The sequence below is a fragment of the Hippoglossus hippoglossus genome, chromosome 3, assembly GCF_009819705.1.
Source record: "Hippoglossus hippoglossus isolate fHipHip1 chromosome 3, fHipHip1.pri, whole genome shotgun sequence".
NCBI lineage: Eukaryota > Metazoa > Chordata > Actinopteri > Pleuronectiformes > Pleuronectidae > Hippoglossus > Hippoglossus hippoglossus.
In genome coordinates this window covers 20,113,712-20,128,965 of record NC_047153.1, presented here as the reverse complement: position 1 = coordinate 20,128,965, position 15,254 = coordinate 20,113,712, and the positions used below count along the sequence as shown (strand labels likewise).

General features: G+C 39.5%; 2 protein-coding genes across 2 annotated transcripts; both read left to right on the top strand.

Annotated features, from left to right (window-relative positions):
• The first annotated feature begins 5,701 nt into the window (after window positions 1-5,701).
• sec11a (SEC11 homolog A, signal peptidase complex subunit) lies at window positions 5,702-9,443 on the top strand. The gene is made up of 6 exons (XM_034573375.1): window positions 5,702-5,888; window positions 6,348-6,457; window positions 7,310-7,459; window positions 7,656-7,775; window positions 8,860-8,917; window positions 9,018-9,443. Exons 1-6 carry the CDS (start codon window positions 5,838-5,840, stop codon window positions 9,066-9,068), a joined length of 540 nt encoding a protein of 179 aa, XP_034429266.1. The 5' UTR covers window positions 5,702-5,837; the 3' UTR covers window positions 9,069-9,443.
• A 1,945-nt stretch (window positions 9,444-11,388) lies between these two features.
• nmbb (neuromedin Bb) lies at window positions 11,389-13,558 on the top strand. The gene is made up of 3 exons (XM_034581596.1): window positions 11,389-11,628; window positions 11,893-12,074; window positions 12,170-13,558. The coding sequence occupies exons 1-3, from the start codon at window positions 11,463-11,465 to the stop codon at window positions 12,221-12,223; spliced, it is 402 nt and encodes a 133-aa protein (XP_034437487.1). The 5' UTR covers window positions 11,389-11,462; the 3' UTR covers window positions 12,224-13,558.
• The last annotated feature ends 1,696 nt before the right edge of the window (window positions 13,559-15,254 follow it).

Here is a 15,254-nt window from a genome sequence, read left to right as displayed (position 1 = left end):
TGCTCCAAACCTAAAACATAAATATGTTCATGTTTAGCGGCTAATATAGGTTTAAATAAAGTCTTGTGGTTTAGTCTCATTTTCCAGGTCATTACCTTTGCAGGTATTTAGTCATGAACCAAAGTATTGACAAATAAAAATCTGATCTGATGACAAAGGACTGAAAGGCAAGTGATTCCCGAACTTAACACATTTCAACAATCTTGAGGGTGACATGATTGTGTGCAGCAGATTTATTAAGCATGCCATCGCATGCCTATTAAGCACTACCACTCAGGGGCAAACCGTATTCCTCCACAGATACTGGAGAAGAAAGTGTTGCTTGGAAAACCAATGTGTGTTTGCAGGGTTAAAGGCTTTAACTTCATCATGATAATCATTTGTGATTCCCAGTCATTAGTGAGTCATCGTTTATGTAAGCGGTGGCCTCACGCACACGTGTGAACAGTACCAGGAAGCTGAAGGCACGCGTCACAAAATAAGTTCTCTCTGCATCACTTCTGATGATGTCCTTCAGCATTAGATCAGATGGTGTCAACAGTTGGGTAGAGATCACAGGATTTTTTCGTGTGAGGTAGCTGTATGATCCTGTTATACATATTTCATACGTACATATTTGTGACAAGCTAGTAATTAAATTTAATCGTGATATGTCAACTGTGTTGGCAATAGGACAAAAATAGGTTTGCCAGAAAAACCCTTAAAATGTAACTATTTGTAACAATCTCTCTGATCTTTTATGCTTTTTTGTAATGCTTTTGAGCAAAGGAAATCTCAAAAAAGGGATTAACCTTCTACATCTCAATTTACACCACATGTCCACTGATACTAGACCTGGTCCCCTCCATGCACCACTCGGTTCAGGGGACATGGACGTATGTTTGGAGAAGCCACACGGGAACTATCCTGGATGATGTCTCTCCGAGGGAACAGACGGGATCGAGCGGGACTGAGGCGTGAGAACAACACGTAGAGGAGTGGGCCTCTCATGACACAAGACGCTCCTGCCACCTACTGTTAGTTCAATCACCATGCCACATTGCCACTGATCAAACGCAAGGTAAAGGACAATCCTGCTCACATGCACTGTCAAGTCATTTACATTTTTTTTATTTGACCAGAATGTCTGGTTGACCTGTGACAGTGGCGAAGATGTTCAAAGCATTTCTTTGTGTCTGAATCATATCTGTTAACACAAGATACAACTGTTATTACAATTGATTTGTGCGACACTGAATTTTCAGATTTCCAACTGGCAATGACAAGCAAGCATAATTGAATACAAAGAGAAAATAAAGAATAGTACAATAAACCTCGTTTTTAAGTCAGATTTGAAGGTACATGTCAGTATAAAATAAATAAATACAGAATACAGCACAGAAATACAATCATCACATATCACAAGTACAAAGGGATAAAAACACATAGAGAATTGTATTCCTGTGCCTCCATGACAAAATAGTGTTGTTTTGAGTCGAATTGAAATATAAAATTATGCATAAAATTCTCCAGTAGAGCATGAAAGGTGGGGACATTGTTCTGGTTTGCATTCGTCCATCTTGGAAGCTTGAACAAAATTCTGGATACATCATTGTCTGCCACCTGAAGATTTGTCAGTTTTGCATGACCAGCTGTACCACAAGTGTGCTGTGAGGTGGAGTACTGTATCTAAAAAGTGCTATGTCAACATCATCAGTACACATACAGTGGCTTGTGCATACAGTTTACAGCACTGAAGTATTTATCTTAATCTTAACAGTGTCACTTCACAGGCTCGATTCCCGGTGGCAACCATGGTCTTACTGTGAGGAGTTTGCATGTTCTCCCCCTGTCTGTGTGGGTTTTCTCCAGGTACTTCGGCACAGAGTCCAAAGACATGCAGACCGGGGTTGGGTTTACACAGTCATATGTGTGGGTGTGAATATGTTGCCTGTCGTTGTATGTTGGCCCTGTCATACAATGGCCTGTTCAGTGTCTACCCCATTAATTACACTCGTACAATTAAAAGTATTAATAAAGTACAAAGAGAGTTATCCACAATACCTATAGACAAAAACGTGATCTCCAATTATCTCAAATCGGTACCTCACTATGTTCACTTTGTAAGATTTATTCACGTCGTTATTAACTCTGTCTATAAGTTTGTCTTGTTAAATTTGTCCTACATCAGACAGGGTGACATACCTTAATCCAAACTGTTTCCTACGCGACATTAGTGGAAAACATTACGAGTGGAGCGGGGAAATTACAGAGGAAAGATGCACCGGCACAGCTCTTCATGCTGCACTGAGTCGCTCCATCATGAAGAGCACTGGATCACTAGGAGTAATCTCAGCATTGATACCCATGATAGGACACGGCAAATGAGAGAATTGCTAGTCCCCAACTGAAGAGATTTTGCGTGTACACTTAAGGCCTAAGTAATTTCCATTTTATTTAATAGGACATAATGTTGAGTTAATGCAAAGCTCTCGCACCCAGAGACTCGGTCTGTGGCACATTAACCACGTTTGCAGCATTCAGCCTCACGAGCAGGCTCGTTATGTGGCAACATGTAAGAAAATGCTCCACACAAAAGATCATATTTGCATTTCAATGATTGTTTGGACAGATACCGGCAGCCATGGCAAAAGGAAGGAGAAAATGCAAAAGGTTATACCAGGATATAGAATAATATCTTTACGTTCCAGCAGACGTTATTTATACAATATCCCTGTGGCGCAGTCAGTGAGAGCTCATTAAAGAAAAGGCGCGTAAAAAAAAAGGGTGAAAACAGAAACAGCGACTGGCAAGTGTGGTATCTAAGAACCTCCCTCTCACAAGGCTGCCTGTGATTCTGTGACCTCACATCGTTGTGCCTGGCTGACCTCAATTACCATTGTCGTGCCGAGGTAGTTGTGACCATTTAGGCAGATTATAGGAAAAGCATCACGCGTCCCTAAATGTCACAGACCAGTTGGCATTTGAAAGAAGTTTTATCTTCAGCCCTCCAAAAGTCGCCGGCCGCCACTGCTCTCGGTGCCATCGCCAGGTTGACAGTCAGTGCTGAGCGGATCAGATAGCTTTTGCTGACTATAAAAAATGACATTCAGATTCCTATCCTGCATTATTTCCTCTCATTGGAAATTCTAAAGGCTAACCCTGAAAGAAATAAGTTGTCTAAGTACAGTATACAGTATAGACTCATGACTAATAGGGGCGTGCTGTCTCCATTTTCAACAACTCCTGAAGATGACCTGGATAACTGAGAACCTTCACTAATGTCCTCTAAACAATACTCTGATAAACAGAGAAATGTCGATTCCACTATTCAGCATGAAGCTCACAGTCACCTCTTGTGACATCTGGGTGTTAGGGAGTGTCTGCGATATCTGCAAAATACCTGTAGGAATTCCACTGGAATCTAGACTTATAGGGTCATTCATACTCAAGAGGTCAGCGGAACCTCTAACAGCTTCAGTGGATGACAGTAAATTACACATACAAAATATTCATTATATCATAATGGTTCTCACAATATAACATAGTTCAGAAACGATCAAACATTAGACTTTGATGTAATTAGAGCAGTGGATATCACATCATGAATACTGCCCTTTGCACAAGGGGAGAGGGTTAGTGATGGTGGGGGTCGTGGCCTGCATGAATCACGACAAATTCATCTTGGAAGTACTTCAGCGGTCACAACAATCAGTTGGAATGTACAGTATCACAAACTGTGAATTGAGTTTTGCAATCAGTATTCACATTTTGTTGATTCACATTTAGGTTCAATGTAGGTATGAATTCAGACAGTCAGAGCCTAGTTACATTTGACTATTTAAGGTATAAACATAAATTAAATAGCAATTTGAGTTTAGAGATTGCGCCGTTAAAGGTTCAGTGTGCTGGATTTATTGATATCTAGTGGTGAAGTTGCATGTTGCAGCTGATTACCCCTCAGCTCAAAAAACATGGCGGCCTCCGTAGAGAGGACCCGCTCAGGATAAATAGATGAACAGATGACAGTGATGAATAACTGGCCTGTGTGTGTGTGTGTGGGTGTGTCTTTATAATAGTAATAATATGAATTATTACATAATAAGATGTATATAATTTCTTAACACAACACTGTAAAGGAATTTAATTAACTTAAGTCCTTGCTTGGTTGTATTGGATTCAATTTGGTGATTTGCAATTTTAAAAAGATACATTGGCAAACTTGTTTACGAAAATTGTTAGAAAAAAGGCAGGACATTTTAAAATCTTAAATATAGGTAATTTCCCAATGACTACATTAGTCTGACACGGGCCTTGTTATTATACGTGTGAACCCGCGCTGTGTCACAGGAAAACCCAACATCAAAACACAACTCATAAAAACACATAGTGTACCAGTCATATGAATGGAAACAAAATTCATGACTTTTCCACGTTGGACATATGTGTTACGAATAATCCCCACAGGTTGAGTCAACAAACCAAAACTGGCCGGTGGGTTTCAGGTGTGTGGTGAACAATTATGATATCATTCGAATCCAGTGGAACGCACTTCCTCTAGGAAATTAGATGTGCTCCACAATAAAATAAAGCAGTTAATAATTAGTGGTAATGAAAGCTTTGCACTTGCCAACAGAGATTATGCTCTTTTGTGAGTCACATTATGACAGCGTTGCATACAAGAGCACCCAGATGTTAACTAAAGCTGTAGTGGAAAGTAAACTCATCTACATTTACTTTAGGCACCGTTTTATTTGCAGAAGAGAGTTAACCAACGTTTAAAGGCAGTTATTAATATGTCATAAATGATTAATGCAGTGATTGTTGTGGTTTGATTTACACTAGTTACCCACTGAGTCATTATATCCACATCACTGATTATAATCTTTACTTCATCTGACTCTGACTCTGACTTTATCTCTATAGAGCATTTATGTATCTATCAGCTCAGTATTTCAGTTTTTATTAAAATACCATCTTAGTTTAGTCTCACATCTCCTCCTCATTGACAACTTTTGTTTCCTTAAGTCACCTGTTAGCAACAAAACAAGCACTGATTACTATAAGCTAACTGCCCAGCACCAAACAGCAAAGTTTTCTAGTAAAGAGAGAAGAGCATATAAGCTTAAGTCAAATACTTTATTTCCTCAGGAGATTGTGGAAGACAGAAACCGATAATAAAGAAAATGGTGTGTTGGAAATGTACCAGAAAAAGCAGGTAGACACATACAAGAGGTAGAGGTGCATTTACGTACAAAGATGTAGAAATGGTTTACGTGTGAAGAGGTAGTAATGATTTATGTATAAAGACATATAGAGGTTGTTAACGTATAAAGATGTTGAAGTGATTTATGTACAAACACATAGAAGTGACTTACGTGTAAAGATGAAGAAATGGTTAATATATTAAAACAAGAAGTAATTTATGTACAAACACATAGAGTGACTTATGTATAAAGATGTAGACATGGTTTATAGACATAGAAGTAATTTATGTATAAAGACAAAGAAGTGATTTATGAATAAAGATGTAGAAGTTATTTACGTTTAAATACATAGAAGTGACCAATGTGTAAAAACGTATTGGTTATTTACTATCTATTTATATATTTCAGTAAGGCCACGTCTCTCTCTCTCTCTCTCGCTCTTGCTCTCGCTCTCTTGCTCTCTCTCTCTCTCGTATCCTAAGCTGACACCTCAACATAGCGCTCGCCGGGGGGGCGGGACTTCCGGTTGAGCGCACCCGGAAGTCAGGGATGCGGTGTTAGCGGTCTGTGTGTGACCGTGCATCATCCATATGCTCGTTAGTTCGGCGGGTTTCGTGTGATTCAAACGCCGTGCTCCTCTCCCGTGTAACCATGTTGTCTTTAGACTTTCTGGACGATGTTCGTCGCATGAATAAGCGGCAGGTAGGACCAGCAGCCTCGCTTCACTCTGCTCTAGCCATGTTGTGTTGTCGGAGCTAACGTTAACTAGCCGCCGGGCGCTTTGTACCACTGCAGCCTCAGTGTGACTCGTGTTAGCCGCATACAAAGTCAAGTGCTCGTTCCCACTGTTAAACGTATCGTGCTGCAGCTTTAGAAACGCGTGGAAACCGTGGTTTTAAACATGTACTGTATATAAAGGGTTTAACATGAGTAACCTCAGGGTAGCTAGCTAGTTTCCTCTTCTCGGCACACTACTGTCATGGCAGTGGGAGCTGAGGTCTAACGCCATATGTGCATTCGTGTTATCTAAAAGAAATCCATGTGTTTTTCAACTTGGGGCCATGTTATACCTGACTGCTCGTGATGCTAGTTCTATAGGCCGGTGTATGTTCTGCAGGGCTGCCGCTAACAGAAGGGTTGTTCCCTGCATTGTGTTTGCAGCTCTATTACCAGGTGCTGAACTTTGGTATGATAGTTTCCTCTGCGCTGATGATCTGGAAGGGGCTGATGGTGGTCACCGGCAGCGAGAGCCCCATTGTGGTCGTTCTCAGGTGAGTTCACTGGACATGTTGAGCTTTCGGGTTCTTGCGCTGCCTTGTTTTGACGTGTGATAGCCTGAGCAAACCGCACAGGGTGTTGGGTTCTGCTTGGACACATTCGTTTTGCTGGAATAAACAATATACGCCAATAATCAACGTTAACTAATGTTAGTTTGACGGCCCATCTGAAAGCAATGACTTGTTTTTATAAATACATTTAGCTTGCCATGCATTCTAGTTTATATATCTGAACACATCTCTACATCTTGAAATGGGACTTCTCTACAACCTCTCTACAGAACCACCTTCAAACATTGTTTTTGCTTAACTGTGTGATGATAATTGAGCCTCTCATGCATTTCTGTTACTTTAATGTTTTTTAAGAATGGAGACAGTATACTCACAACAACAAGAGTTGATCTATTTATGATACTGTTAGAATGAGGGAGATGAAACTGCGCTGTTCACAGGATGTTATGGTTTGTAACATCCTGTCACTGTCACTTTTCTTAGTATCACATGTCGATCCATCATTTTTTGTATTTAAATGTGTATTTAATTTTGTCACATTTTATTCATTTAGCTTTTAAATAATATTATCAATATAATCCCAGTCTAAACACTGGTAGTCTGCATTTGCATTCCCTATATTTTTTGGGTCCTTATTAGTTATGTCCAAAGTAGCTGTTAAAGGTCCAGTGTGTAATATTTAGGTGAAAGGGATCAATTGGCAGAAACTGAATATAAAATTATTCTAGTGATGTATCATCATATTGTTAATCAAAGGTGGACATGTAAAAATATTGAAATGATCTAAATGGCGCTGAACTATTTTTTCTAATGTGTATTTACCATTCATTTCAGTGGGAGTATGGAGCCAGCTTTCCACAGAGGAGACCTTTTGTTCCTGACCAACCGAGTAGAGGATCCCATCAGAGTTGGAGAGATCGTAGTCTTCAGGATAGAAGGCAGAGAGATCCCAATAGTACACAGAGTACTAAAGATCCATGAAAAGTATGACTGCACTTATTATTATTGTCCATGATTATTAGTCCCATACGTGTGTATCAAACCAGAGAATACTATTAATTAGTATTTAAATAAAATGCTCAGGGACGCCCGTAAGATATCACAGTTATATTTCCTCATCTACACATAAAGGACACAGTGAAGGTTGTGGTCTAAAATGATGCTGATACTTTGTTCACAGGGAAAATGGAGACATTAAGTTCTTGACCAAAGGCGACAACAATGCAGTGGATGACAGAGGCCTGTACAAGCAGGGCCAACACTGGCTGGAGAAAAAAGATGTGGTGGGACGAGCTAGGGGGTAAGTTCTTTGGTCAGGTAGATGCTCAACAGTGCAGATATCTTGATCACATATTCAATACAGATAACATAACTGGGAAATGACAATCTAGGGAGTTCAGAGACCAAATCTTTATTTACAACAGTATGTGTTGACACAATAACAGCAATATTTGTATTCTCTAATGGCGTTAATTACCTGATAGTCACAATTGTTCTTTTCTATGAAGAACAATCTATCAAGGTCACCTGAAAAAAGAAGTAATTTCACATCTCCGCTGTTTCAGATTTGGGGATTACGGTTGGTCTCTTATGTTTTGCTAGTTAATTTACACTGAACAAGATGTGACTGGAGTAGTTGATCCTCTTTATCGCTACTTGTCCATATGTGTGAGAAGGACAGAGAGGACACGGAGCACTTAGGTTAAATTTGGGAACCTCCGATTTTCATTTCATTACAGCAGGGTTGTGTGTGTAGGGCTGCAAATAATGATTGGGGAATTCTCTATCTTCTTTACATGTTTTATTTGACTATAAGTTCAAAAACTTAACATCAGCATGACATCTTTATATGCGAGAAGCTTGAAAAACTGTCTACTTATCAAAATAAATGTTTTCATCAATTTATGTGTTAAGCAACATTACGCAAATAAGACTTTTCCATGAAATAGGGTGTTTTTCTACATTTTCAATGATTTCTCAGCGACTAATTTATGGATCTAAATGAAAAAAATTGATAGTTTAAGGGACTAATATCCGCTGTCTGAGACGTCTGGTCTCATATGTTATGCTACTAAAAATCTTTAACCTTTTTAAATTAAATTTTTACGTGTATTACCCAGTATCTCAAATCACAACATTGCCTACTCCCTCCGCCTTCGATTTGGAAGAGAAGAATGAAAGGAGGAATAAAAAAGCAAAAAATCTCAGGAAGAGCGACACAGGATGGACAGACATGCAGTAGATTTTTGTGTGACCAGATCAAAACAGCAAATGTACAATATTAAAAATCAGCAATATTATAGAAAATTTATCCAGGAATTTCATCAAACTGACATATTTTATGTTCCAATTAAGTTTCTTGACTGAATCTTTGTCGTCTCCAGGTTTGTGCCATACATTGGAATTGTCACCATCCTCATGAACGACTACCCCAAGTTCAAAGTAAGTCTGTCGACCAGCTCCACATCGAGAAGATCTGCTTGGCTCTGTAGTGTTAATGTCCCCTGTGTGACTCTAACCTCTCTGTGTTTTGATTTTGCAGTACGCTGTCCTCTTTTTGCTGGGTCTCTTCGTGCTGGTCCATCGGGAGTGAGGTACCCAGACTTCAGGACTCAAGAAGGATAAACTACGTCCAGGAAACCTCAGTCATGCCTTTCAAAACAGAATTTAGTTACAACTTTGTCAAACCCAACAGGCTTTTTTGTACCATTTGTTTGAACATTTTGTAGAACAGTGGATAGGGTGTTTACATTGGAAAAAAAAAAAAGAAGCCAAGCTTTAAAAATATTTTTGTGAGGGAACGAGGATAAATTTAGTTTGAAGTTGATCTTTATTCCCTCAGAATGGGAAACGGCATTCTTAAAGGTGAAATAAGTCTTGTTTGTTTCCTGTTGAATCGTTTGGGGGGGAAATGTGTGAAGTATTTTATGAGAACTGAATTTGAATGATATTAAATATGAAATCTGGTTACCATCTGAAAATTTGTTTTATTTTCCTGTTGCTCTTTAAAGAGAAAGTTACACAAAAATGTATCTTTAAAGCAGCAATATATTGTTTTATAGTGAATTTTGTAGTATTTCATAAGTGGCTATTTAAATATTCCATGAAACCATACACATCGACCTCAGTCAGATTAGGGTCAGTTCACAGAACTGTGCCAGACATAATTTGTTGCTCACTCATTTTCTTGTAATTGAAATGGTGTAATAGTTTGATGATTTTCATACACAGTCAGTGGAGAGGGGCTCAGGCTGTGAGCATTAACCCTTTCTCCTCTCTTTGTTTTACATCCTGTGACCACACTTATTTTAAGGTCTTGACCTTCTATGTAAAGTGCCTTGAGATAATGTATATTATGATTTGGCGCTATACAAATAAAATTGAATTGAATTGGACTTATGTGTTCCTACAATCAAGGTGAATTCTACCTGGGCCATTCAACACAAGCATGTGATCACACACTAGTCACTGTTGATACAGAACTCTTATATGGATCCACCTGAAACTATGGCGGTTGTTGATCTTTGACTAAGATTGATTGTGTCGGGTGCAGTTTTATTGGACCTCAGAGACCTTCCCTGTTATGTTACTTAATGGTGCTTATTACTGCTTCTATTTTCAGCAGCACGTTACACTGCATGGTCAGACCTCATCTCCGAGAGCCACCAAACTTAAACCTCCAAAATCCTCACTACAGGTTTGACATCCACATTTGTTACTTACACGGTGTCACTTGTGGAATTAGTTTTGCACAGTCAACCTTTCATTTGAGGCCATGGGAGAACAGAGAAAGTACAGTCTCAAGCCATTTCCGCCTGGAATTAATTTCACTCTTTGAGCTGTAAATGAGCTGGACTGAGCCTGAGATGCAAATATCCATCACAGCTTTTGGGAACAGTGCAGTGTTTCATAGAAGCGCGGCTGTCTCATTTCATCTAATCTGTGAAATTTAGTGAGAATGAAGCCGCGATGGTCAGACACTCTTCTAATTAGGCCGACACTCAAACATGCAGAATGTCTGAATTGTCAGGTATGGTGTGTGTGTGAATGCCAAAGGTCACGAAAAGAGCAAGACGCGAGCTGCAGCTCCTCCTATAAACTTGCAACTTTAGCAACCAGAAGTGACACAGGCCGTCGGTCTTATCAGCTCTAAATTAGCAGTGAGAATCAGCAGGTTCTTGTCCTCAGAGGACTGATGGTGATCACAGCGGCGTACTGCAACTGGCCAAATGTCATGTTGCTCATTGTGAGGGGCCAGGCCCTGAGAGAGGGAAGATGGGGGGGGGGGGGCACGCGCTGGTAATTACTATATGTGTTGCTGTGGATGGGGAGCATGAGCAATCACCTGTGCCATCATCTGACAGAACAATTTACAACAACAATGCCCAGGCTGTGAGAAAATGTTATTCTGTTCTAATTTATGGAGGTTTTATGGATGGTTGTGTGTTGTGCAATATTATTTCATAGATTTATTATGAGCCACAAGGATATAATGAATGTATCTGAGGGAAATTCTCTCAAAGAAATACGAATATGCTGTGTGTGCAGGGTACCTCTATCCATATCACTTACATATCCATCACCTACAAATACTTTCCATCACAAGACAGACAGAGACAAATAATTAAACCTCAATGAATTAACCACAAATTGAATAAAACAATTGCTGAAGTGTATTGATGATTATCGTAGTGTGGAGTTTTTTGAGCAAACATCCCCATCTGTCCATCTTCTACCGAGCTGGAGCTGAATCGTGCGGTGCGTAAAAGACGCACAGTCAGAGACGCGCTCTCACGAAACTTGACAACGCGTCGACTGACAACATTTCTGTTTTTTTGGCTGCAGGCTGAATAAAAATGACACGCAACGCAACGAGAGCCCACCCCGGCCAGGATACCACGTATAAAAGCATGATGCGACTGAGCAATCCACAACCAACAGGAGGAGACTCTCGGAGAAGGATCAGTTTGCCACTTTACGCGCTGAGATGAGGGGCTTCACTCTGAATAACGTCTGCCAGTGTGGCTTGTTTACGTATCTTGTCTTGTTTTCCTTCATGTCTTTAACCGCTGCAGTCAGTTTCGACCTGACTGAGCTCAGGAATAAAGTTGCAAAAATTAAAGTCAATCCAAGAGGCAATCTTTGGGCTACAGGTAAGATCCATCCCACAATCTAACTCACTGTGGACAACACTGTTTTATTTGTATTGGATGGCATCTATATGTTCTATGTATGTCTAATATGTTCTCTATACAGGCTGCAGGGAATTCATGTTTACAGTGTCATGTTGCATTAATTGTAATGGGACCTTAATGTGTTGATGCATGTGCCAGGTCACTAAAAGGTGTTTGTCTTCCTCCCTCACTCCTCACAGAATTCAAAGCCACTTCTAATGAGCGTTTTCTCTGACTTGTCAGGACACTTCATGGGGAAGAAGAGTGTGATGGATGCCCCCCTGATGCCTTCAGCGGAGGGGCAGGATGCGCTGGAAGTCTCCTTCCCCGGGGAGCAGAGCGCGATCGAGGAGCTTTTCCAAGAGTTTCTGCGGGTGGCGTTACAAACGCAGGTGGACACGCAAGAGAGCCGCTCGAAAAACCAGGCGAGTATCACTGATGTCTAAACTTTTAAAGAAAAGCCATCACAGTAAAACGGCCTGAAGTGACGATCCTGTGTAATTTGATGTTTCATTTTCAGGAGGCGGACTTGTTGATGAAGATTTTAGGAAGCTACATCCAAAGCAGAAAGTGATACAGGAGAAGAAAAGTGTGGCACGCATGAACAACCTGAGCTCCACTGTTAAAATAAATCCATTAGACAACAGAATATACAGTCTCCTGCTCATCATGATTGTAATTCACTGTATCTATATCACTACTACGTCTGCAGCTCATTTGCGATACAAGTAAACGTCATTTATTTTCACTTGATTTTGAAGATGAAATTTCACATTGTCTCGTCGTTTAAGAATATTTATATTGAATAAAAGTATTATTTGCACTGCTGTGACTTTGATCTGTGATGCATTATAGATAACTGTCTGCTTGCGTCAAGGAGACATTCATAATTTCATTGTGTCCTGGATTATTCTAATCATCTAGAAAATATTCATGCAGGACAATGGAGAATGCAGAATACAAAAACTAGAAAATGCCACAGCCCAGTCGCCCTTTAAATAAGATAGATGGCTCCTTGAATTTAATTCTGGCCCCTCAAAGATATGTCCACTGGTCCATTGCATAGTCCACCGTTAAGCTTAATATTGAGTCATCCCCTTCTGTTTTCTCCACACGAGTTGTACAGCCATTATTTATAGGTCTAACACTGACAATCAACTGATAACTCAGCCTGATTGTTTGGCTGATAAAAAAAAACATTTCCAAAGTAACACTTATATAAACACACATGTGGGCAGCTTATATAAATCACACTGTCTGAACATTTGGACATGAAATCGATATTATCTTTTCTACTTTGCTTGTCCTTTACATGAAGGGATGATCTGTTCTCTCGATCGATATAGTGGTGAAGTGAGATGGCTCATGCAGCTACATTGCCCCGGGCCAATCTATTGAATCGGTAGGCTATACAGCTATTTTAACTTCTGCTCCCACAGCACCTCATCTGCTGCTTCACGTCGTTTTTAAGGTGGGGGAAGGTGGGAATGGTGAGTGGTGTGAGCCAAGGCAGGACTTCATCTATTCAGGTGAGAGAGGTGCGTGTGGTGTAGTGTTGACATTTGCCTAACTTCATAATTTTGGCCCAGTGACAAGAAAAATAAAACAAAGAAGACACTACAATCAGTTGTCACTTTAAAGCAGCCTGACACAATAGTCCTGTCATAAATCCATGGAAGTTATGTTCAATTTATGTTGAAACTGCTTTGGAAAGGTATTGAATTGTGTGGTCATTTTGGAGGATGCACTTTTGTCTTACACTAAGGTGTTTGTAATATTTTACAACGATCATGGTCATTGCATCCATCTGAGTAGATAACTTCACACCGTTGTATAAGGATGGAGGAATTTTTGGTGAAGGCTCTCCAAATAAACTGAAATTGTAGGCTAAGAGCCCCGGTAATTTCCAACGAACCAATAATCTATTTGTCTTTTCTGTGAGTTTTTCACACAAGAAGTTGATTTTGTCTCCTCCATAATCACACATTTTAACCAAATGTCATTTTTGACAAACAACAGCCTCGAGAGAAAGGAACTTTCAGGTGCACAACATTGTAAATAAGTTAGTTAGTAGGCTGGTGCAATTTCACAAATAAGCCTCTTCAATAGGATAAAGGAAAAATAAGTCGCTATAGAAAAGCACTGGAAACTTGCATCCCGACCTCTGATGGGAAACTTAAAAACATCTTTTTGGTAAAGAGTACAAACAATGTTCTTGTTAGTAAACACTTTGTGAGAGCTATTAGATGGACATTGTATTGTAAAGTCATAAGTCAGCCACAGTATTTAATTTCTTCTGTCACACAGATAGATACATGAGACGTGCCAGTTGAACGCTGAGGGAATTTTCATCATCAGCCACAAACGCTGTCTTTTAAAAATTAATATTAAACATCTACATAATTAACATGTTAATCTGTTGCACAGTGCAGTTCAGTTTGTTGAAACATTAATAATCAATTATCGTGCGTGTATATATGTCCGTGTGTGACTGAGTGGATGTAACTGCCCCCTCATGATTTAAAAGTGCAGATCCCAACATGTTGCACAGTGTTAACTGTTTAGGAAGGCGACGTCTCCACACAATTTGAGCATGCACGCATCTCCCATGTTTGCTTCCTCCCTCCTGGGGGGGAGGAGAGATCCAATCTAACATCTCTGGGCTCTCTGTTTACTTTGCATTTGCTCTATTGCTCATGTTAGTGCTTTGTTCCTTTGTGCACTTGCTCGGATTTTTCTAATAATCCCTCTTTATGTCAACCTATACACAAATGAGCAACTCTAAATTCACAGGAGCAGATGCTTTGTAAAAGAAAGAAACAACTTCAAATCAAAATTCCAGGAGGAGAAATTCTTCTTCCTGCACAGATATGATTTCATTAAAATCTTTTATCATCATTTATTAACTCACCCTGAATAAATCTCTATCACTGAGATGGGATCATATGGAGCCAAAAATGATTAAGAGAAGAATCTGAAGCAACTGGGTTGTGTGTGTTAATATCAGAAAGGAGCCTCCAATATTCTGAGTATTAATTTGACATTGAATTATATATAACAATCACCAAGTATGGGAAAACACAGAATTTCATATTTAATGTACAGCGTGTCATCAAGAGGTCACTAAACTCTCTCCGGTGACATGATCAAAATAATTCAAATTAAAAGCTAATGTGGCGTTAACACTGCTATGTTATGTTTAGTAGCGACATATTATATTGCTTTTAAATAAGAAAGACAGTCAAACTAAATATCATATAAGGTTTATTCAATTTATGGAATCTTTTACACCAAATCGCGAGGCTAATTAAAGGAAAAATATAAACAGTTATCAGTAATTAAAGATGTCCTCATCCTTAAGAGGGTAAATATGATGTCTATTAGTGTTTTCCTCTTTTCTTTCCATGTCAAACATTGGTGTAACTACATTAAACATATACTGTATTGCCCAAATCTCAGTGGAAATCTCATCAGCCTGAAAATAAATGAACTGCTTTTTATTTTTGCTTCGTCAGTAAGTATATGTGTGATTGCCTGAGCTTATGCAAAAACTTGAACACAGCCACAGACGTATTCATTACAAGGCAATTTGTCCCGGTCAGAAG

Bases quoted from the DNA above. Each gene is read 5' to 3' on its own strand.
- sec11a (XM_034573375.1), top strand. From the start codon at position 5,838: ATGTTGTCTTTAGACTTTCTGGACGATGTTCGTCGCATGAATAAGCGG. The intron at 5,889-6,347 runs GTAGGACCAGCA...TTGTGTTTGCAG, and splicing joins GTCGCATGAATAAGCGGCAG to CTCTATTACCAGGTGCTGAA. The intron at 6,458-7,309 runs GTGAGTTCACTG...CATTCATTTCAG, and splicing joins CCCATTGTGGTCGTTCTCAG to TGGGAGTATGGAGCCAGCTT.
- nmbb (XM_034581596.1), top strand. From the start codon at position 11,463: ATGAGGGGCTTCACTCTGAATAACGTCTGCCAGTGTGGCTTGTTTACG. The intron at 11,629-11,892 runs GTAAGATCCATC...CTGACTTGTCAG, and splicing joins AGGCAATCTTTGGGCTACAG to GACACTTCATGGGGAAGAAG. The intron at 12,075-12,169 runs GCGAGTATCACT...TTTCATTTTCAG, and splicing joins AGAGCCGCTCGAAAAACCAG to GAGGCGGACTTGTTGATGAA.